Source organism: Artemia sp. Qi Xiang Cuo, chromosome 5 (genome assembly GCF_049724085.1).
Source record: "Artemia sp. Qi Xiang Cuo chromosome 5, ASM4972408v1, whole genome shotgun sequence".
NCBI lineage: Eukaryota > Metazoa > Arthropoda > Branchiopoda > Anostraca > Artemiidae > Artemia > Artemia sp. Qi Xiang Cuo.
In genome coordinates this window covers 67576706-67602287 of record NC_142798.1, presented here as the reverse complement: position 1 = coordinate 67602287, position 25582 = coordinate 67576706, and the positions used below count along the sequence as shown (strand labels likewise).

Below are 25582 nucleotides of genomic sequence, written 5' to 3'. Positions count from 1 at the left end.
TCATTCTGGGTTTATTCAAAGATATTTGATTATTACAGTTTTTCCCCCCAAAAATTAAGGTATTTAACGAATTTTCCCAGACTTCTGACCTATCTAGATCGTTTTTTTTTTTTATGCGAGAATAAACCAAGATACCAATTTTCCCGATAAAATATGGAGCCGTTTTTGAGAAATAAATACAATTATTGCTGTAACGAAACAATGATTGCGATCCGGTTCAATAGTAACTGAAACTCTAAAAAACGGAATTTTGATACCAGTAGATACACCAAAAGAATGGGATTTTTATGTTTATTTCAGATATATAAGTTTTATCAAGTTTGTTCTTACCTATCGAAAATTACAAGCCTGAGAAAATTCGCCTTATTTTCGAAAAAAGGGGAAACTCCCCTTAAAAGTCTTAGAATCAGATTCAGCGTATCAGAGAACCCTACTATAGAGGTTTCAAGCTCCTATCTGCAAAAATGTGGAATTTTGTAATTTTTGTTCTGCCAGAAGAAAGATCACGGATGCGTTTTCATTACTTTTTTTTCAGGGGTGATCTTCTCGACCCAGTGGTCCTAAATTATCGCGATAGGGCTCATTAGAACGGAAATTAAAAGTTTTAGTGCTCTTTTTAAGTGACCAAACAAATTGGAGGGCAACTAGGCCCTCCATTTTTCCCGCTCATTTTTTCCCAAAGTCACCCGATCAAAATTTTGAGATAGTTATTTTGTTAAACGTAGTCGAAAAATCTAATAACTATGTCTTCGAGGATGACTTAATCCCCCACAGTCTCCCGGGAGAAGGGCTGCAAGTTCTGAACTTTGCCCATTGTTTACATATAGTAGGCCTATTGGTAATTGCGTAGTGTACAGACGTTTTCAGGTAGGATTTTATCTGGTGGGGGGGGGGGGGGTCGGTGGAGGGGGTTACGTTTGAGGATCTTTCCATGGGAGAAGGGGATTTTCCATGAAGGGGTGTCAGATTTCCTAGCATTATTTAAAAAATGACCAAAAATTAAATAAAAATACAACTTTTTTCAACTGAAAGTAAAGAGCAATATTAAAACTTAAAACAAACAGAAATTATTACGTATATGACTTGGGTTCGCACCCACCCCCCTCATAAATACCTCGCTCTTTACGCTAAGTTTGTTTTTAGTACTTTCAAAATAGCTATTTATTCTAATTAAGCGGCTTTTGTGATTCAGAGGTCGTTCTTAAAGAATCGAAGCAAAATTCGAACTTTAGCGTACAGAGCGAGGTATTGAGGAGGGGGTGAACCCCCTCATATACGTAATAATTTCTGTTCATTTTAAGTTTTAATGTTGCTCCTTACTTTCAGTTGAAAAAACTTGTTTTGTTTTTTTATTTAATATATATATACTTCCGGGAGCCCCTGCATGGCTACGCTGCAGGCTTGTATATATTGAGTCACATCGTCGCTTGTCTTCCAACCACAGCCTCTTCTTGATGTCATATTGTCACCATAGTTTCGATACAACCATTCTGGGAAAAATACAAATTCTTCCTTAAATTTGTGACCTATTTAGATCGTTTGTGGCCAGAAATGTCAGTATGTCTGTTTTAAGAAGAAAAAAAAAATATGTAGCCGATTTCAAGGCAGGGTCCCGGCCCTTTGCACGTGGCAGGCTTGTATTGACTCTCGTTGTAAGTAGGTATGTATTGATTCTCGTTGTAAGTAGCAACCTCCAAATGAATCGCGTTTGTTTACTACTCTTTCCTCGGGAAAATTTGAGGGTTCTGCGGAGAATACATATAACGTTGAAGGGTCCTAATGACTGTCACTTTCATTTTTGACACGTTCTGATTCTCGTTATCGCTTGTAATTCTCGTTGTCGCTTATTTCTAACCGTATATTTCTTGTTTTCGCTTTGGTATATCTTTTAACCGCATCTTTGGTTGTTCTTCACTTTTATTTTTGAGTTCTTGCTTATTGCTAGTATTGTTTCTAAACATGGCAGCTGTGCGAACGTTTTCATGGATTTTAGTAAGGGAGTACAATACTGAAATTTCGTTCAAAGAAATAAATAAATTATTAGAGTTTAGTGAATCTTGTAGTATGCGTATCTCGTATTATCAGACCTTACGAGATTTTCTTAAGTGGGAGGAGAATCCTTGAAAGGTCCTTGTTTATGCCCACATTTTCCTAAAAGAAAAATTTATTCCTTGCTTGGTCCGGCAAAAATCCCCTTCCCTGGCTTAATGTATTACCACATTCTTAAAAAACCTGTTACCCTTGCCTCCTCCGATCGCTGTGAAGTATTAGGAATCAGTTAGCTTGCGTTTAAGTTTTGCTATAACTTTTTCCAGAAGGCCGTTCTATTGATACCAGGGAGAATCACCCTCCTTAGCTTAATGTACAACCACGCTCTTAAAAATCTTGGATCCATACTCTATGATCAATGGAAGCTATGATATATGATCCTATGATTACAAAAGTTTTTGTTTTGTAATTATTACATTGATAAAATCTTAAAAGTTTCTGAGCTTTCAACACTTAACAGTATTATTTGTTGCAATTCTAGACTGTATCATTTTTGTTTATTTGTTTGTTGTTTTTTTTTTGGGGGGGGTGTGTGTTTTTTGTATACATGTACCCATTTTACAATTACTTGTCTTATCATTGTGAATTATTCCATTTCCGTCTTAAGTGTTGTATTTTTAAATGAATTAATGCAGTACATTTAGTGTTGAACTTTTGCCCGTCAGTATTGGCCAGTGAAAAGCTTTGGTTTGTTGTAGCATGTCAAAGTGGCCTTTGGTAATTTTTATGCAGATATTTGTGAATTAACAAGTATGAGAATTTTGTATATTTTTTAGCAAAGATTTTGGTAAGATTTTGGATTAGAAGCTATTTAAATTGAATAGAGATTTATTGAACTAGTATGTTAAAAATGATGAAATAATGTTAGTTAGTCCATAAGAAAATATTTTGAAAAATTAAAGTATAATTTTAGCAGGGTATCAAGGATTGGAATTAAATGTGAAATGATTGTGATAAGAATGTAACGAGAGGGAAATGAATAGTATTGTGGAATGTTAAGTGTTGGTTCTTTTTCAGGGTTTTTATTTCTGTTTTGTTCTGCTGTTTTGAAACTTTGAGATATCAGGTTAAAAGCTGTCAAGCTGATCTTAAGCTTCCTTTAATGAGAAAGATTGAGAGTCAACCATTTTAATAACAGTATTCTTTTGGAATTTTTCCAAAACTTTAATAATTTGCCGTTTTCTGAGGCATAATTTTGTTTCCTTCCATTTCAGATTGTGTGCAGTTTTTGGAGGTGTTTATTATTTGAACCGCGATGTGGATGGTCTTCTTGTTAGTGATGATAATATATGCACTGGAATAGTTACCAATGGCAAAACTGTTGATTGTAATTACTGTGTTTTGGCAAATGGTTATATACCCGGTGGTAGTCAACCATCAAGGACTCGTGGTATTTCAAGAGCTATATTTATAACTGATAGGTAGGTTGGACCTTTTTTTCCCTCGACCTATATGATAGCTTTCAAGAGCAATATTCATAACTGATAGGTAGGTTGGACCTTTTCCCCCTGGACCTATATGATAGCTTTGAATTGGAATATTGGATTGGAATATTCCATTTTAAAATTAATTGATTTATTATTTCTTTAATGTTTTATTAATTTTAATTTAGTAAATAATAGATCATCTATTTAAAATTTTAGTTAAAAATGGTATATGGAATTTAATTAATTCGTTGGATGTTTAGTAAAATTATAAGTTTAACCAAGAAGGAATTTTGGAAGTACAATTAAATTTTATTCTTGACTGTAATTCAGGGGGGAGGTAATAAATGTAATAAATATAAAAGCAGTAATTACAGTTTTATATGGAAATAATAATGACAGATTATACGATAAGATTATCGAAATTTAACGTACGAGTTTTTTTATGTTGTCGATCTTACATTTAAAAGATTATGTATCCGTGCATTATTCCTGTTATGTGTGCCTCAGGTTCTGCAGAAAAACATTTATCTGCTGAAAATGATTTCCTGCATAACCAAATTTTATGTCTGGGGATGTATATCGCCTCTATTTTGTCGTTAACTTCCAGCTTTTCAATTTAATTCATTGCAGCCATGTAGACATCCATGTAGTTACATAGCTTAATCTTTCAGGTACAAAAACAACTTGGTTATATATTATGTATGTATATATATATATTTTTTAATATTTGTTTAACACACTCAATTTTGACAATTTCCAGTTTAACCTAGTAATTTCACCTTAAAATTGCTGAAAAGCTATTTGCTATGCTTGAACTTTGACGGAAAAAGTTGAGTCGACTGAAAAGTACCTTTTTTAGGTATTGTCGTTACAAAATAATCGAAAAAAACAACAACAGAATTCTCCCTCCTGATTTTAAAAAATGCATACCCCCTTCCTATGTTTTCCTGAATTGATAACTCTGCAGTGAAGTAGTAAATATTTTCCGAAGTTATTGTCTAAGGCTAGTTTCAAAATATCTTAAGTCGAACTGACCAGCCATGACAAAAACAAATAGAGAGAGAAACCTCATGGTGAAGAAACAAATGGGACTACGGCCAATAGAAGCAAAAAACAAACTAAAATGACGCGAATATTCGTTTGTATGAAACAGGGCGTCTTCAACACAAAAAAAGACAAAAACAAAGATAAAACTAAAATAAAATAAAATCCAAAACCAAGAAATAAAAACAAATATCTATATATATAATTGTTGCTACTGTGACTGAGCGCCACATAATCTAAATACAATTCTAAATCTGAAGTATTGATGTAACAGAGATATGTTAATTAACCCTGAATATATTAATTAACATTAAATAGTAATTAATTAACATTAAATAATAATTAATTAGCATTATGTAGAATTAATTCAATTTTATGTTGTACAGCAATTATGATTTTAGATTCCAAACCCCAAACTGTACTAGAATTTTTTAATTTAACACACACGCCCGAAATGGAGCCTGTTAAAATCTTAATTACAGAAAAACGTCGCGTGTTATAGGTCTTTTTAGCCTTCGTCATCATCATTAAGAATATACATTTACATTTTACTTACCTGTTGTACTTTAGTGTTTACTAACTTTTGTGCTTCACTGTTTCCTCTCTGTACCACTCTCCTTTTGTACTACACTTTGTATTTGAACTTTACGTTTACTTAATATTGTTGTGCGCCATATTATACAAAGTGGCATGCTCAGTCGTGCTTAGATTACAGAAAATGCCTCAGGTATGTGTGCTTTCGCACACCTTTCGGCACTAGAACCTTAAGATCCAAACCGGTGGCGCTGATCTCCGTTTCGTGGCCCTTCAGCCAGGAAGTGCAGTGTGCTTTCGCACACCCTTCCTGCTTATCTTCCCCAGAGTTCTCCAGGTACCCATTTAAAGCTGGGTCGACTCTGGCTGAGCTTGCAGAGTCACGCCACTGGCCCCCATCCCAAACCAAATAACGGGCCACGCGAGGAATCGATCTCGGTCACCAGGGAAAAACTAAGAGTTGACGCATAAGACCCACCCTTCTTGTGCATGAATTGTATTCCTGGTTTATGGCAGTATATGCCTGTATTTTTTCTTTGATTCTCTTAACTTGTTTTTCTGGGCTTTGAAATAATGAAAAGTAACCCGAAGAGATAAGGAGTCGTCTGGTCTTCTGAAATTATGCACTATAGACATGGTGTAATATAGACATTCTCAAATAGTTTTAAGTATGTTATATAAAGCATAACTGTTTGACTTTTAAAATTGCAGATCTTTAAATAAAAACAATGAAGAAAAGGTTGTGGTTATGACAATCAGTGGGAGCGAGTTTAGAATTTTTGAAACAGGATATGAGACTGCATCTGCCCCCAAAGATATCAGTAAGTACTTCTTGTTCTGCTTCTTCTTCTTATCTATGAATATTTCCTTATCTTCCTCTTCTTATCTTCCTATCTTAGTAATTTCCCGTGTACTCGTTTTAGACTTTTGTTCCATAGAAACTTTGCTCAAATACCCGTATATCTCTCCCAATGGTGAGGAATCAAAAAAGGTCATCTAATTTCGATTAACCATCGCTAGACAATTTGAGAAATTTGACTATTTGCCATGAAAAGGGTATATGTGTATAACATACATACCTTTATACATCTGTCATCCTTCATCTGTAAAATGTTCCCTGTTCATCATTGTTGTCTAAGAAAGTGGGGTCGAGCTACATTTTTCGGACAGCTTACTGGGATATAGTGCCCATAATATAATAATTTATTATATAATATCAATGATATAATTTTTAAGATGTAATTTCTATGATATAATTTTTGTGATATAAAGACGAGTACCTAAAATTATTCTTAGACAATTATCCTATTATATAATATAACATAAATACTTATATATACATAAATTATATAGTACCCATAATAGTAATTTTTATGATTATGAAATAGGGACGAGTATCTAAAATGATCCTTAGACAATATCCTATTATATAATATAACATATACTATTATATATACAAAATATATATTATATAATTTTACGATAAACTTATTATATATATAATATGTTATTTAATTTAGAAAATAATCCCTTGGAAAATATTTGATAAATCTTCCTTGACCTTTCGAAGCGCCCACGTTTCAGAGCCATACTTGGTCACTGTCTTGATCTGATAACCAGGATTATTATCTTTGTTCATCCACTTGTTACGCTCCCTTACCCAGAAGGTAAGAGATCCTGATTATCGGTATGATCATCCTCCTCGTTCTAGTGATAAGGATTAAGCCAGATCAATCTGATCCAGGCTCATGACGACTACTTTCATTAGTCCTTCTTAATAGAGGGATGAAACACCCTGCACCTTGCCTTATTCTATTTTTGAATCATCATTGCAACCACCCTCTTTGCTGATAATGCTACCCAGTTTAGTTAAGCTTTCCGCTTGGTCGATTTTCCGGACATAAAGTTACTTCTTCATCCTCCTTCATTTTGAGTCTGAGTGACTTAGTCTTCTTAACATTAAATTTTGAACCCATTCTTACACCCGGAATTCTGGAAAACTCCAAAAATTCATTCATTTTTCTAACATTATTATCTAGGACACTCAAATAATCTAAATAACTCTAGTCTAGGTGTTATATTTTCATTCGATACCATGTTCTTCTATAGGCTTTGGCTTGTTTCTGTCCATCAAAATAATCTACGGGAGCCCAGCGGCGAAGCTGCCGGCCCCCGGCACTCGGCACGCGGCAGGCTTCTATATATGAATGACATGTTGCCGAACCTTTGATTCTTTTAATTGTTAAGGTGGTAGGACAAAAACTTCTTTTTCTTCCAACGATTTATCTAGTCCAGGTTTTTTGTTTTCAAAGGTATGGAAGGCATTGACGACCACCTTTGTTTCTTCTAATTGTTCAGGTGGTGGGACAAAACTTCTTCTTTTGTCTTGGCTTGTCATTTTCCATTAGGAAAGACATATCGCCAAACCTTTAGTTTCTTTCAATTGTTCAAATGGTGAGAAAAAAAACTTCTTTTTCTTCAAACGATTTATCCAGTCCATATTTTTGATTTTCAAAAGTATGGTAGGCATTGATGACCTTATTTATGTCAAAATCCAAAACCCAATCATCATCGCTATCATTTTCAATTTGTTTACTTCGTTACACCTCGGCTTATCTTTCGTCATTATCGCCTAACCTTTGTTTTTTTGTTTTTTTTTTAGATTTTTTAAAATCCCACCTCCTCTCCTCTCGGTGACATTATAATCTTTTTCACTTAATTTCAAACTTTAATATCACCTACACTAATTTAAAAACTTCTTTTGTTTTTTAATTTGGGTAGCCAAACATAACTGATGAAGACAAGGTATACTACTAAAAATTTCAAAACCACAAAAAAAATACCATTCCCGGTTTTGCAGGGTGCCTTTCAGCCATAGGGCACCCTTTTCACCGGGGAAATACATTAATAATACGTCAATATTTTTCTTAAAACCTTTTTCTCAATCAACTGTACATCATCCTGCATCCTCCCAATCTTCCCTCAACCCCAAAAAAAACCTAGGAGGAATATAATGCTGTGCCCTTACAGCATCTTTAGGCAAGTCATTCTAATCCTTCTTTAATAACACACAAATAAACTACTAAACATTTTTTAATACCCTTTTGGCTACTCAAAATTCAAATATTAACCAATAAAATATAATTTAAAATCTAATTTAAAATTTAAATTAAAAATAAAAATTTTAAATACAATTTTTTTTTTTTTACAAAGGTATGGTGGTAGGCATTGATGACCTTATCCATGTCAAAATCGCAAACCCAATCGTCATCGCTATCATTTTAAATTATGACACATTTTGATTCTCGCTGTCCAGGTTGATTTTCATTGACTCGCTACTCTTTATTTTTATTTTTGACTCCCTCACTTGTTCGGTGTCGTATGTTTTCTAACCGCGCGTGTCTTTGCCCTTCATTTTCATTTTTAACACGCTAATTGTCTAATTGTCGATTTCGCATATATTCTAACCGCCCGTGTCTTTGCTCTTCATTTTCATTTTTGATACGCTTTTGGATTTTGATTACTTCAGACAATTAAGCAATGGCCTTTGCTTTAGTTTTCCATATTGGTGTTGTCGCCATTAATGGTCCAGGTCGTCAAATTTCACATCTTATCACGGTTGATAGTTCAGGTGCTGGTTCCAAAGAATCATCATTTATAGTAACTGCAACTACAAATTTTCGTTTTTTGGGCCTTTCAACAGACATTATATTATATAAACAACTGTTGTGTTGGAAGCTCAACCATCTTATTTATGCTATGCATGACATAATATAAACAAATATTTATATGATGTCATACACAAAACAAATCAGGTTTTTGATTTTCAAAGGTATGGAAAGCATTGACGACCACCTTTGTTTCTTTTAATTGTTCAGGTGGTGGGACAAAAACTTCTTCTTTTGCCTTGACTTGTCTTTTGTCATTATGAAAGACGTATCGCCGAACCTTTTGTTTCTTTTAATTATACAGGTGGTGGGACAAAAACTTCTTTTTCTTCCAACGATTTATCCAGTCCATATTTTTGATTTTCAAAGGTATAGTAGGTATTGATGAACTTATCCATGTCAAAATCCAAAACCCAATGATCATCGCTATTATTTTCAATTTATTTGGTTCGTTGCACCTCGGCTTATCTTTCTTCATTATGAAATACATATCGCTGAACCTTTGTTTGTTTTTTTTACAAAGGTATGGTAGGAATTTATGACCTTACTCATTTCAAAATCCCAAATCCAATCATCATCGCTATCATTTTCAATTTTTTACACGTTTTGATTCTCGCTGTCTAGGTTGATTTTCATTGACTCGCTGCTCTTCATTTTCATTTTTGACTCCCTCACTTGTTCGGTGTCGTATATCTTCTAACCACGCGTGTCTTTGCTCTTCATTTTCATTTTTAACACGCTCTAATTGTCTTTTTCGTACCTCTCCTAACCGCCCCTGTTTTTCAAAAGGACAATTCTTTTGTCCTTCACTCCTTCAAGCATATACATATGAAAAAATACAATAAACAAGAATTTACTTTTCAGGGATTGTACATTTTTTTGGTGGACAGATAACAACAGCGAAGGAAGATATTGAATCGTTGGCTAAGCGATTTCTGAACTTGGACGAAGAAGAGGATGATGAAAAACCACGTGTGCTATGGTCCCTTTACTTTAATACTAGTCAAGTAGAATGTGATGGAAAATATCCCGAGAATGTGTTCTACATCGAAGGACCTGGAGCAGACTTGGACATAGATGGTGTAGTCTCCAAGGTATAATAGTTACTGTTTATCTATCGTCTTTATTAAGCTAGTTATTCAAACAAACTTATTCATCAAAAATATGAAGTTCGGCAAGATTCTGAAAAATAACGAAGAAGCTATCTTGCAAATTCAGGAATAATTCTTTGTCTTCAAAGGACTACTAAAAAATAACGCACCCTAACGGTTTTCCACTGTCTAGGAAAAGAGTAATAAAACACCATATTTGCCACCGTATTTGAACTGTGTTCTTAAAGGATTGGGGCAAAAAGTCAAAACTTTCGTGTAAAGAGTGGGGGCTTGAGGAGGGTATCACCCCTAATATTAGGAATAATTTATTTTCGTTCTAAGTTTTAGTATCGCTCTTCCATTTAATTAAATATTTTTTTTTTTATCATTTTATTTCTATTCGTTTTTCATAGTAGGGGTATAGAATTACTCTAATTACAAGGAGGGCTACCCTCAAACCCCAGTCTTTAAATCAATATTTAGTTTTTGCACACCAATGCTTCGAGAAAAAGAGCTCTTTTAGCGTATCAGATATTCGAAACCAAGTATAATTATCGAACCAAGTATAAATTAAACGCATTTTATATCTATTGGAGCTTCTATAATGACTAATATTTGAAATACTGTAATAATGAAATCAAAGTAAATATTCCCTACAAAAAACTTTGTTCTAAGAATCAGCCTACAAATGTAAAAGTGAAAGCCGGATCTTGAAATATACGAAATACACTGAAATATACTGGAAATCAAATCCACTGCCAAAAACCCCACTCCAAACTCCAACCCGCCCACGATGAAGCTCCCTCCTTTTTCCACCACATCTTCGCCTACCACAAATCCAGAAGGACAACAAAAGTCTAATGAATGAAAACAGTTCATCTGCTTGTGACGGCTCTGTATATAAGTTAGTACCAGAATTCTAAGTAAAATACAAAGCAGCCAATCGATCTGCCATGGTCGAAAGTAATACACCATACTGTATGCCGCAGCAGCTGTAAAATACAAAGCAGCCAAGCGATCTACCATGGTCGAAGCTATACACCATACTGTATGCCGCAGCAGCTGTAAAATACAAAACAGCCAATCGATCTTCCATGGTCGAAAGCCATACACCATACTGTATGCCGCAGCAGCTGTAAAATACAAAGCAGCCAATCGATATGCCATGGTCGAAAGCCATACACTATACAGTATGCCGCAACAGCTGCAAACTTCAAAGCAACTAATCGATCTTCCATGGTCAAAAGCCATACACTATACTGGATATCGCAACAGCTGCAAAATACAAAGCAGCCAATCGATCTGCCATGGTCGAAAGCCATACACCATACTGTATGCCGCAGCAGCTGTAAAATACAAAGCAGCCAAACGATCTGCCATGGTTGAAAGCCATACACCATACTGTATGCCGCAGCAGCTTCAACCGTAACGTGGCGGCAGTCTTGCATGGAACTACGGTTACTCTCTCCTACCCAAAAGGTAAGGGATCCTAAGTATCGGGAGGACTATCCTCATCGTTGCAATGATGAGGATTGAACCAGATCAACCCGATCCAATATCATGACTAATTATATTAATCCCTCTAAGTAGGAAGAGTTAGGATGACAGAGCATTGACATTTTTTTTTTTTCGATTATTGTCATTTTAGGCTGTGGTGCATACATAAGACAGTATTTTAAAAAGAAATCTTGTTTGTGAATATATTCGAAGAATTCCTTTTTTCTTGTTGCTGTTATCTTTGTTTTCAATTTAACGGACAAAAACAGAAAGCATATCAAGCAAAAGCACAAACAAATAAATTTAATCTGTAGTCTAATACTAAGTTACAGCTGCTGTTGCAACCATAAAGAGAAACCTTCAAAATAATTAAAAATTTATATTTTAGTACCCAATCAAATTTGAATAATAACTTTTGTTTTTTTATTCTTTAATGGGGATTTTCTTTTTCTGTGTGTGTTGTTCCCAATTCCCTTGAATCAACATAAAATAAAATTTTACACTTTATGTATATAACATGAGAAAAGTAATTTTTAAAAAATTACCACACTATTAAAGGGTTATAATCTTGTATATATTTTAGTTATATTAGATGTGATTAGGTATTTTATTTGCTGCAACAGAAACGGTTGAACTCGAATTCTCCCACATAAAAGGTGATTGTTCTCGCCATTGTACTGCGGCAACTAATTGGTTTTTAAAAATATACACCCGTTGATGGTAACGTGATGGTAATTTGTTTTTGGTAACGTGAAATTTAACGTGAATCTTTTATAATTTGAATTTTAGTAACTTGAATATTACTACGCAGCTGTGCAATCTATTAAGATGGAGAAAAAAATTGGCAAGTAAAATTTATGTTTAGTATTATGAACTAGTAGTGAAAATTATGCAACCAGTGATGATGGGAAGATGAACACCTTATGACATATCAGAGGCAGCGCAATCTAAATAAAAAGCCATTAGACTTAAACCTGTTATCGTGCAGGCTTTTTCGACTTGAAATTGAAAGTTTAGTGCACTTTTTAGAGTCAAAAGTAATTGGATAACAACCAACTTCCTCTCCAGCTCCTTTTCGCTCCCCCTCAATAACCCTCAAAGACATCTGATCAAAATTTAAGATAGGCAATATGTTCAAAATGGCCGAAAAGTCCAATAATTACGCTTCCTGGGATGACTAGCCCTCCACATTGCCCGATTGTTTACGACCAAGGGCCGTAAATAATCAAATTGCCAATTCTTCAAACGTAAGTTTTATAAGGGAAAGCCGAGACCTGTCCAATGCTGGGCGTGCGATTTGCTCCAACCTTTCATGAATTGTTCTCTGGGTCGGAAGAGTCAAACATTTTGTTGTTGAATGAGAGGAGGAGGGGGGTACGGTGCTCGTAAAGGGACTTTTTGTCCATAACCAGTTTGGAACTTACAGCCGTAAGTCCTTGGATCAAAAGGAACCTAAAACATTCCGGGGTTCCCCCCTAAACCGAAGTTTTTTTTCTCAATATATGAAAAAATTAAAAAATAAAGTAAAAAAATGAATAAAAAGCCCCAACAAGGCAATAGTTTTTTATAATTATCACCTTAACACACAAGAAGCAGAATAAAGAAACTCAGTTCAAAGAAATGAGATACCACAAAAATTGTGAAACAACTGGAGGGGGGGGGGGGAAATAAGACAAATAACCTTTTTGATACTTATAAGAAATATCCTAATGACTTTGAGAACGAGATTTTACAAAAGATTCTTAAGACCATTCTAGCACGTAAAGTCTTATTCAAAAATTTTCTGGGAGTATAGGACTTACGTAATATAGCCTTATTTTTACCGTATTATTTTTACTGTGCCTTATTTTTTCTGTGCTTTTTCCTTATTTTTTAATTAATAGCTCAATCTTGTCCCTTTTTATAGTTTTAATGAATTGAATTTATTCATAAATAAAAAATATAGAACTAATATTATTGCCCTCCTCATATGAATAGATGGCACGCAAAGACACATAATAAAGGGGGTATATACCTTAAAGATAGAAACTAGAGAGAGAGAGAGTGTGGATGTATATATAATAATCCTTTTTCTATTCTTGTTATGTTTGTTCGTTCACTCTTTTATAGGCCAAAGAAGTATACACTAAGGCATATGGTGATATTGAATTTTTGCCAAAAGCACCTGAACCAGAGGACATAATACTTGATGACGGTGAGGCTACCAGTGAAGACAAAGGAGAAGAAGAGAAGAAGTCAACTGCTTAAAGACGTTGCTTACCAGATGCTTTAGAAGTGTTATTAACTAGTCCATACCAAAAATATGATCAAGTGCAGATGAATATTCCACTACATTCCCTATCATAACTGCTTTTTATTCTCTTATTTCTTTAGCCTATTCAACAGCTTTTTGTACTGGCGCACCCCCATCTTCCTGTGCTCAGCCTCAACATTCTAAATGTTTGAATTATTGTTTTTATAACTGATTATATTTCTTATATACTTCACCCGCTTGTGGCAACCTTCCAAAATTACCAAGTATCCCTCAAAATAAATTATTTTCGTTCGTGCTTGTTCAGACGTAGCCTTTCTTGCTCTAAAACGACATTTTTTCTTGTATTATTCCTCATTATAAATTTTCTTTTTAATTTGTTTTTGTTTCTTTTTTCATTGAATAGATTTTTTACTCTGTTACCATGAATATATGTGGGGTTGGAGTGAACGGTTTAAAGCTTGTGTCCCCTCTGCAAGTTTTTAGTATGATACTTTTCTGCAGGCCTACGGGTTTAATATTTCAACAATTTTGCAATTGTTCAAAAGATAAGATTCAGCTTTATCTACCTATCGAATTACAATCCTAAAATTTGTTTTATATGTCTTGTTACATATTAGATTGTCTTGTTACATTGAAAAATAGGTTGAAAATTGGTATAAAAAAAATCAGGCCCTCCATTGTGTAATCTATGATTTATAAAAGTTCTAAAAATCAATAGAAATGATAAGATTCCATTATGTATGAAATTTTCCTTTCAAACAATATTTAATGAATGATATTTTTTTCATTTAAAAAAATGTAATATTTAACTATTGTACAAGCTCACAGAGGGAGACTGGAAAACATGATATGTTTGACCCTTGTATTGTCATTGTTGAAGCTAATACTAATGAATTAATGTAGTAAGTGCAACAATTAGTGGAAAAAAGTGATAGGATTCCATCATGTATGAAATTTTCCTTTCAAAGAATATTAAATTAATGATAATTGTCATTATTAAAAAAATAAATAAATAAATTCTTAACTATTATAGAAGCACATGGAGGGATGCTAGATTTCTTCCTAAGATTGATCGAAACAACCCCCAGCTAAACTTTAGTCTAAAAACACACATTGTTGTGATTCCGAGACCCCTCCCCTCCTTTTCCAACGTGTAAATGGTACTCCAACACCTCTTTAAGTTTAGCAATATATAGTAATTATTATTTATCATAATTATGATAAATATGTAACTGTAATTGATGTAATCGATAAAAGTAATTTATTATGATTATGATAGTAAGTACGAGTTTATGAACTGATTTACTGCTATGGAGCGTGTTCCTTTGCTTTGTGATCACTGGTGTTTGTCCTGTTGTTTTTCTTCTTTTTTTTCGCGATAAAAGAGCTTTCTCGAATCTACTGTTTCTGGTTCAACTTAATTTCTAGAAATGTTTGATACTGCCATCTACATTGTAATGTACAAATATATTTGGAAACATTCTATGTAGTATGAGGTCTAACGAAATGTATAGACCAGGAAGGTGCTGCGGTCTATCTTTTACATAATATCAGACCTTAGGGTTAAACGCTGTCTAAGAAAAAAGATAATTATTTCACTCTTTCTAGAAAGCAATTCGGTTATTGGATCCAGAAGAGTGTATCTGCATTTTTCAAATTTTATATGAGAATCGTGACAGATTTTCGTGCCTGCTGACCACACCCGCCTCGAAAAATGTGTAATTGAATAGTACTCCTATCAGTTTTTCATGATGATTCACGCAGAGCTATTTGTTTTGCGACACCATGACCAGATTATCAGAAAATATACCTTTCTGTATATATACGGTTTCCAAAACGCAGTTTTGTTTTTTTCGAGCAGATACACTGTTTTGAACTATAAGAAATATACAGAAATATTTTTACGCTTCAAGAAACTTTAACCTCCTTTTTTTTCTTATTTCTTTTTTTTTATTCAAAAAATCAATAAACGGGAACACCAACCCTTTCAACAATGTCTGAACTCAAGTCACACTCATGCATTTCTAGCTGAAACTGCTTTAAAGAACTACGTTAAAGGTAAACATTGATTATGGTGATGGCATAGCTAATAAATACGATGATTATCCTGGCTTGTGATTGGTCTTTGGATACACTGAATGAATGAATAAGCGTATTTTATAACCAATCAAAAATACAAGGGATGGTGATAGAGTATCAAGGAGGCACACTTGTGCCTCTATAAAGAGGCGACCCACCACAATGTTAAGCGATTTTAGGTCCTAGAGGTCGCAGAGAGACGGCGGTAATCGCATTTTGTAGCCCAAGCTCCAATTAAGAAACTTGCAAAATTTCATCTTCCTCCGACTTTATCTTCATGGAGTAAACTGGGTCGGAAGTTTGGACCCTCCCACCACAGTCCCCCTTTAACGTTGTCCGATTGGGCTGAAATTTAGGGTTTAAGCTTTCCTAAGGCCCGGGAGCTTATCCTAGAAATTTCAGCTCAATCCGATCACTCCTTCCCTGTTTTCACAAAACCAAATATAGCCACTTAAAATTCATTTCTTTTTTTTTTCTCAGCCACGCCTACAGGCCACAGTTGGCAACGGATCCGGTTGAATGAGGACTCATTCGAAGCAGAATTCGACCTGTTAGGGCCTTTTGATATTTTCAGACTGAAAAAATTATCCCCCGAATTTACATTTACGAAAAACCTCGTTTTCCTATATTAGCCCATGTTAATTTTTCCCACCCCCCCCCCCCCTTTAACGTGGTCTGATCAGGCTGAAATTTAGAGGATAAGCTTTCCTGGGGCCTGGAAACTTATCCTCGAAATTTCAGCTCAATCTGATCACTGCTTCCCTGTTTTCCAAAAACCACATATCAAGATTTTTGGGAATTTGCTTGCGTCGAAAATAGCTCCAATTTGCTAAACAACTATTATTATTGTGTTTGTATAGTCCAGCGGCTGATACTCCAGACTTTCAGACGGAAAACCCGGGTTCGATTCACCATCAGAGCAACTTTTTTATATACTTTGAAAAGAAACTCAGTTTCTTTTTTAAATTATTTGAAAAAAATGACGTTTTCTAATGAGTTAAAGAGGCTGAGTTACCAGGTCGACCCTTAAAACGTACAGGGCTTCGGAGGCACAGTTGGGGGGCTGTGTCAGAGGCTGAGTCCCAAGTTCGAACCTTAAAACGTACATGGATTAGGAGGCACCCTGTACGACGTGATTCGAGTATTCAGGAATTAAAAGCCTTAACACAAGAATGTTCAAGAGCGGGGGGTTTGGGGGGCGGCAGCCCCCCATCTTTATCTCCTGACACGATCAGCTAACAGTTAGTCAAGCAATAATAAGTAATAAACTGTACAAAAACGTGCAGAAATTATTTGAAAAAAACTACGTTTTCTAAAGAGTTAAAGAGGCTGAGTTACAAGGTCGAACCTTAAAACGTACAGGGATTAGGAGGCACAGTTGGGGGGCTACCACCCCCAAACCCCCGCTTTCGCAGCCTTTAAATATAAAAAAAAATTTCTTTAAACTGAAAGTAAGGAGCGACATTAAAACTTAAAACGAACAGAAATTATTCCGTATATGAAAGAGGCTGTGCCCTCCTCAACGCCTCGCTCTTTAAGCTAAAGTTTTTATTGTTTAAAAAAATATTTTTGATAAATTAAAAATTTATCGTAAATAGAGAGGCGTTGATGAGGGCACAGCCTCTTTCCAATAAGGAATAAATTATTTTCGTTTTAATTTTTAATGTAGCTCCTTACTTTCAGTTTAAAGAAATTTTTTTTATATTTAAAGGCTGCGAAAGCGGGGGTTTGGGGGGTGGTAGCCCCCCAACTGTGCCTCCTAATCCCTATACGTTTTAAGGTTCGACCTTGTAACTCAGCCTCTTTAACTCTTTAGAAAACGTAGTTTTTTTCAAATATAACAAAAAGACAGAAAACGAAAAAAAAGACATACAAAAACAGGAGCAAATATGTACAAAATAAAAACATGAATAAACAGACATTTCGAAAAAGTAAGCCACTCCAAGGGTGGCAAACCTCTTTAAGTGAATCAAACAAATAGACACAATATAAAAAAAAATAATTATACAGCAAAATAATAAACAAACGAGCATTAAAACAAAAAATCCTTCCAAGGGTGGTTCTACGGATGTTCTTGAAGCTTGGAAAAAAGCTTATGTACAGCATCAAGAGAATCCGGCAAGATGTATCTCTCCCATAGTCTACCATTCTTAGTCCAAGGAGGAGCCCGAATAAGGAACTTTAACTATTTGAAATAAGCCCTCCTGATTTCTATTTTTGATTGGTTGAAAATGTCCCAGAAAGGAACCAGGAATAGAATATGATTGGGAGAAATAGCACTATATACTTTCACAAGGATACGTTTACCAAGATTAAGCTGTGATACACCTGCACTACCGTAACAATTACATATCTTAGCTCTGTTTTGGCAATAAGTAATTTCCGAGTTGACTTTAGGGATGTACCAATATGTAATCCGAGGTACACAAGTTCCTGCAATGGTATGATATGAATCACTCAGATTTACTCTAAGTGGGGTTTCAGAACAGTTAAAATTAAATAATAGCACTTGAGACTTAGCCGCATTTAAAGAAAGACCAATCTCATTATAATGCTTAACAATCTCCCTAAAACTTTTTTTTCCAAAATAAGCACAGCTCTACTTAGGTTAAGAACGTCATCTGCATGACATAAAACAGAAACACTAATACCATTCAATATGCAACAAGCCGATATATCTCCTTGGGCTCTTAGGGCCATGTTGTTATAAATAACAGAAGAAGTAATAGCCGCTTATTTAATTCCAAGATTCACACGAAGTTCTGAGGGAAGGAGGGAAGTTCCAATCTTTAAACGTACTTAGAGGTGTCTATACATACAATAACTCAAGCATAATCTGATAATGAATTAGAGATCCGAAAGCATTACCAATGTCATATGCGCAAATAGCCAAAGGGGTACTTGACCTTTCAGCATCCTTTATCAACTCCTTAAAGCATGATAGCAGCCAAGACGCAGTTGAAACCCGAACTGAAAAGGAGGCATGACGCACTGTTCTCAAATATGTTCAATAATCAATAACTCAAAGATCATCGAAAACAAACTAGACATTGTAATAGGCCTATAAGGCGAACATAGAGAAAGCGGTTTCACTTTTTTCAAAACCGGAGTTGCAACACCAACACATAGGCAATCGGGCACAATTTCTACTGTAAAAATCATGTGGAACAGTAAAGCCATATGATCAAAAAGGTAATCGCTTGCAAACTCAAAATGGCGAGCACAAATCCCATTTGACACACATGAAAACTTATTTTTAAGCTTCGGTATAACCTCTTTAATTAAATTAACTTCAACGATTACCTGCTCGCATCTAGCTCGACTGATACTGTTTTGTGCTAGTAATTGTTTTGGAGCATTTTGATTGGTCAATGAGATATACTGTTTTGAATTTAAGAAGTCAGGTGAAGAGTACACAGTAAAAATGATTTGTCAATTTAAGCAACTATAAAAAATACCTCAACTCTGTTACACAAATCGATTCGGTGCGGAAAGTTACACAAGGCGCCATCCTTAATACAAAATAGGAAAAAGACGCAGATGCACTGTTTAGGAATTGGACAGTCGTATGGCTTCCAGGGTAATGCTATCTGTTCATTGCAATCAGAGGCAAAGCTGTAGCGTTGCCTATAGTAAAGGCCATTCGGCTCCAATGTTTTATTATTTTTTTTTTATTTTTTTTTTCCCCAGAGGCATTTCATATGGAAGGGGTCGTCGTAGAAACTTCAAAAGGGTCTCATTTGATTTGAAATCGAGAGTTCTAGTGCCCTTTTTAATAGTCAAAAATTATTGGAGGGCAACTAGCCCCCCCTCCCGCCCATCATTCCCTCAAACCCATCCAATCAAAATTTTGAGATAGCCATTTTGTTCAGCGTAGTTGATTTTCAGAAAGAAAATATATTTTTGAGGATTACTATTCCCCAAAATCCTTATGGCAAGGGTTTTAAGAACTACCCAATTGACATATGAGAGGTGTAGTCTATGTGTGCTTGTAGAAGCTTCAAGAACGGAGCTTTCGTGTGTAAAAAAGAGATATTGCCCTTGTGAAGAGTCGAAAGTTCTTGGAGGTGAGCTAGCCCCCCCCCCACTCTCCACGCCCATCATTTCCCCAAACACATCCAATCCAAATTTTTAGATAGCCATTTTGTTCAGCGTAGTTGATTTCCAGATAGAAAATATGTTTTTGAGGAGAATACTCCCCCACAACCCTCAGGACAAGGGTTTTAAGTTATGCCCTGGGGGCATATAAGGTTTTTATAGAAGGCGTTGTCGTAGAAACTTCAAAACAGGCTCATTCGATTGGAAACTAAAGGGCTAGTGCCCTTTTTAATAGTCGAAAGTGATTAGAGTGTAACTAGCCCCCTTCCCCCCCCCCCCCCCACGCAGATCATTTCCCCAAACACATCCACGCAAAATTTTGAGATAGCCATTTGGTACAGCGTAGGTGATTTCCAGATAGAAAATACATTTTTGAGGAGGACACTCCCCCACAACCCTCAGGTCAAGCGTTTTAAGTTATTCCCTGGGGGCATATAAGGTTTTTATAGAAGGCGTTGTCGTAGAAACTTCAAAACAGACTCATTCAATTGGAAATTAAAGTGCTAGTGCCCTTTTTAATAGTCAAAAGTGATAGGAGTGCAACTCGCGCCCCCCCCCCCCGACGCCCATCATTTCCCCAAACACATCCAATCACAATTTTGAGATAGCCATTTTGTTCAGCGTAGTTGATTTCCAGATAGAAAATATATTTTTGAGGAGGACAATCCCCCACAACCTTCAGGGCAAGGGCTTTAAGATATGACCTAGGGTCATATAAGGTTTTTTATAGAAGGCGTTGTCGTAGAAACTTCGAAACAGGCTCATTCGATTGGAAATTAAAGAGCTAGTGCCCTTTTTAATAGTCGAAAGAGATTGGAGTGTAACTAGCAACCCCCCCCCCCCCCACGCCCATCATTTCCCCAAACACATCCAATAAAAATTTTCAGATAGCTATTTTGTTCTGAGTAGTTGACTTCCAGATAGAAAATATATTTTTGAGGAGGACACTCCCCTACAACCCTCAGGGCAAGGGTTTTAAGTTATACCCTGGGGGTATATAAGGTTTTTATTGAAGGCCTTTTCGTAGAAACTTCAAAACAGGCTCATTTGATTGGAAATTAAAGGGCTAGTGCCCTTTTTAATAGTCGTAAATGATTGGAGGGCAACCCCCCCCCCACGCCCATCATTCCCCCAAACACATCCAATCAAAATTTTGTGATGGCCATTTTGTTTAGCGTAGTTGATTTCCAGATAGAAAATATGTTTTGAGGAGGACACTCCCCCACAACCGTCAGGGCAAGGGTTTTAAGATATTACCTGGGGTTATATAAGGTTTTTATAGAAGGCGTTGTCGTAGAAACATCAAAAAAGGCTCATTCGATTGGAAATTAAAGAGCTAGTGCCATTTTTAATAGTCGCAAGTGATTCGAGTGTAACTAGCAACATCCCCCCCCCCACGCCCATCATTTCCCAAAACACATCCAATCAAAATTTTCAGATAGCCATTTTGTTCAGCGTAGTTTATTTCCAGATAGAAAATATATTTTTGAGAAGGAAACTCCCCCACAGCCTTCAGGGCAAGCGTTTTAAGTTAGGCCCTGGGGGCATATAAGGTTTTTATAGAAGGCATTGTCGTAGAAACTTCAAAACAGGCTCATTTGATTGGAAATTAAAGTGCTAGTGCCCTTTTTAATAGCCGAAAAGGTCTGGAGGGCAACAAGCCCCCCCCCCCCCACGCCCATCAGTCCCCAAAACCCCTCCACTACCCCTTTTGATCTAGCCATTAGGTTCAGCATCTTTTATTTCCTGAGAGAAAATATATTTTTGAGGTGGATACTCCCCCACAACACTCAGGACAAGGGTTTTAAGGTATGCCCTGGGGGCATATACGATTTTTATAGAAGGCGTTGTCGTAGAAACATCAAAACAGGCTCATTCGATTGGAAATTAAAGGGCTAGTGCCCTTTTTAATAGTCGCAAGTGATTGGAGTGTAAATAGCCCACCTCCCTCCCCCCCACGCCAATCATTTCCCTAAACTCGTCCTCTCAAAATTTTCAGATAACCATTTTGTTCAGCGTGGTTGATGTTCACATAGAAAATATATTTTTGAGGAGGATACTCCCCTAGAACCTTCAAGGCACGGGTTGTAATATCTGCGCTTTGGGCATATAAGGTTTTTAAAGAAGGCTTTGTTGTCAGCACTTAAATTAAGCCACAATCGATTGGAAAACAAAAGTATCGTGCTCTTTTTAATGGTCAAAAGTGATTTGAGGGCAGCTAGCCCCCCCACTCTCCACGCCCATCATTTCCCCAAACGCATCCAATCCAAATTTTGAGATAGCCATTTTGTTCAGCGTAGTTGATTTCTATATTGAAAATTTGTTTTTTAAGAGAATACTCCGCCACAACCCTCATGACATGGGTTTTAAGTTATTCCCTGGGGGTATAGAAGGTTTTATAGAAGGCTTTGTCATATAAACTACAAAACATGCTCGTTCGTTTGGAAATTAAAGGGCGAGTGCCCTTTTTAATAGTCGAAAGTGATTAGAGTGTAACTAGCCCCCTTCCCCCCCCCCCCTCCCACGCAGATCATTTCCCCAAACACATCCAATCACAATTTTGAGATAGCCATTTGGTTCAGCGTAGTTGATTTCCAGATAGAAAATACATTTTTGACGAGGACACTCCCCCACAACCCTCAGGGCAAGGGTTTTAAGTTATTCCCTGGGGGCATATAAGGTTTTTATAGAAGGCGTTGTTGTAGAAACTTCAAAACAGGCTCATTCAAATAGAAATTAAAGGGCTAGTGCCCTTTTTAATAGTCGAAAGTGATTGGAGAGTAACTAGCCCCCCCTCCCCGACGCCCATCATTTCCCCAAACACATCCAATCACAATTTTGAGATAGCCATTTTGTTCAGCGTAGTTGATTTCCAGATAGAAAATATATTTTTGAGGAGGACAATCCCCCACAACCTTCAGGGCAAGGGCTTTAAGATATGACCTAGGGTCATATAAGGTTTTTTATAGAAGGTGTTGTCGTAGAAACTTCAAAACAGGCTCATTCGATTGGAAATTAAAGAGCTAGTGCCCTTTTTAATAGTCGAAAGAGATTGGAGTGTAACTAGCAGCCCCCCCCCCACGCCCATCATTTCCCCAAACACATCCAATAAAAATTTTCAGATAGTTATTTTGTTCTGAGTAGTTGATTTCCAGATAGAAAATATATTTTTGAGGAGGACACTCCCCTACAACCCTCAGGGCAAGGGTTTTAAGTTATGCCCTGGGGGTATATAAGGTTTTTATTGAAGACATTTTCGTAGAAACTTCAAAACAGGCTCATTTGATTGGAAATTAAAGGGCTAGTGCCCTTTTTAATATTCGAAAATGATTGGAGGGCAACTAGCCCCCCCCCCACGCCCATCATTCCCCCAAACACATCCAATCAAAATTTTGTGATTGCCATTTTGTTCAGCGTAGTTGATTTCCAGATAGAAAATATCTTTTTGATAGTTAAAAGTAATATGCGGGTCCCAAGGGGGCCCCCCCCCCCCCCGACGCCCATCATTTCCCCAAACACATCCAATCGAAATTTTGAGATTGCCATTTTGTTCAGCGTAGCTGATTTCCAGATAGAAAATTTGTTTTTAGGAGGACACTCCCCCACAACCTTCAGGGCAAGGGTTTTAAGATATTACCTGGGGTCATATAAGGTTTTTATAGAAGGCGTTGTCGTAGAAACTTCAAAATAGGCTCATTCGATTGGAAATTAAAGAGCTAGTTCCATCTTTAATAGTCGCAAGTGATTCGAGTGTAACTAGCAACATCCCCCCCACGCCCATCATTTCCCCACACACATCCAATCAAAATTTTCAGATAGCCATTTTGTTCAGCGTAGTTTATTTCCAGATAGAAAATATATTTTTGAGATGGACACTCCCCCACAACCCTCAGGGCAAGGGTTTTAAGTTAGGCCCTGGGGGCATATAAGGTTTTTATAGAAGGCATTGTCGTAGAAACTTCAAAACAGGCTCATTTGATTGGAAATTAAAGAGCTAGTGCCCTTTATAATATTCAAAAGTGATGGGAGGGCACCTAGCCCCCCCCCACGCCCATCATTCCCGCCCACACCTCCAATCACAGTTGTCCTAGAGACCGTTTGGTCCACGTTGGTGATTTCCAGATACTAGTAATATTTTTGAGGTGGATACTCCCCCACAACCATCAGGACAAGGGTTTTAAGTTATGCCCTGGGGGCATATAAGATTTTTATAGAAGGCGTTGTCGTAGAAACTTCAAAACAGGCTCATTCGATTAGAAAATAAAGGAATAGTGCCTTTTTTAATAGTCGCAAGTGATTGGAGTGTAAATAGCCCACCTCCCGCCCCCCCCCGCCAATCATGTCCCTAAACTCGTCCTCTCAAAATTTTGAGATAGCCATTTTGTTCAGCGTGGTTGATTTTCAGATAGAAAATATATTTTTGAGGAGGACACTCCCCCACAACCCTCAGGGCTAGGGTTTTAAGTTATGCCCTGGGGACATATAAGGTATTTATAGAAGGTGTTGTTGTAGAAACTTCAAAGCAGGCACATTCGATTGGAAATTAAAGGGCTAATGCCCATTTTAATAGTCGAAAGTGATTGGAGTGCAACTAGCCCCACCCCCCGACGCCCATCATTTCCCTAAACACATCCAATCAAAATTTTGAGATAGCCATTTTGTTCAACGTAGTTGATTTCTAGATAAAAAATATGTTTTTGAGGAGGACACTCCCCCACAACCTTCATGGCAAGGGTTTTAAGATATGACCTGGGGGCATATAAGGTTTTTATAGAAGGCGTTGTCGTAGAAACTTCAAAAAAGGATCATTCGATTGGAATTTCATAGGGATAGTGCCCTTTTTAATAGTCGAAAGTGATTGGAGGGCAACTAGCGCCCCCCCACACACCCATCATTCCTCCAAACACATCCAATCAAAATTTGGAGATAGCTATTTCGTTCAGCACAGTTGATTTCCAGATAGAAAATATATTTTTGAGGAGGACAATCCCCCACAACCCTCAGGGCAAGGGTTTTAAGTTATGCCCTGGGAGCATATAAGGTTTTTATAGAAGGCGGTGTCGTAGAAACTTCAAAAAAGGATCATTCGATTGGAAATTCAAAGGGCTAGTGCCCTTTTTAATAGTCGAAAGTTATTTGAGGGCAACTAACCCCCCCTCTCTCGCCCACCTTTTCCCCAAACACATCCTATCAAAATTTTGAGACAGTCATTTTATTAAACGTAGTTTTAAGTTCTGGAAATTAGGTCTTTGAGGATGACGACTCCCCAACAGCCCTCTGGGCAAGAGTTTTAATTTAAGGATTCTCCGAATCCTTCCCATTATTTCTTATGGAAGGGATGCTCGTATTAACTTTAGAGAGGTCTCATTTGACTAAAAATTGAAAGTTCTTGTTCACTTTTTAAGAGTCAAAAGAGATTGGTGGGTGACTAGCCCCCCCCCCTCCTCTACGCCCTAAATGCATCAGATAAAAATTTTGATATAGACATTTTGTTAAAAAGTTCTGATAACAAAAACTCCGGTGTCGACACAGCCCACCAGGGCCCAGGGGTAGGCGTTGTAAGTTATGCCCTGGGGCATAACTTATTAAAGGAGGTTTATAACTTATGGGAAGCGGTTTTGTATGGGAAGAACACATAGGAAATCTATTATAATTATCCAATTATAAGGTTAAAATACGTACTCTGAGATAGAGGTAAAATTGCTTTGGCACACAAAATCCTATTAAGGTCAATTCCAAACAGTCGTGATCCCTTTGTGTCAGCAAGTGAAATGGTCTAAACCCCCTTATTGAAGCTATTTTTTAAATCCATTCATTGTTGTCAGTCGCTGTCCACAAGTT

The 25582-nt window shown here is 36.5% G+C and overlaps 1 protein-coding gene across 1 annotated transcript in view; it reads left to right on the top strand.

The window, feature by feature from the left end:
* The window catches only part of Rep (Rab escort protein), a 115925-nt gene extending 101988 nt beyond the window's left edge, over window positions 1-13937 (top strand). The window contains exons 7-10 of the mRNA XM_089089875.1: window positions 3264-3470; window positions 5766-5875; window positions 9587-9816; window positions 13420-13937. Coding sequence (XP_088946001.1) covers window positions 3264-3470; window positions 5766-5875; window positions 9587-9816; window positions 13420-13557 — 685 coding nt within the window. The 3' untranslated portion in view covers window positions 13558-13937. The remainder of the gene's footprint in view (window positions 1-3263; window positions 3471-5765; window positions 5876-9586; window positions 9817-13419) is intronic.
* The last annotated feature ends 11645 nt before the right edge of the window (window positions 13938-25582 follow it).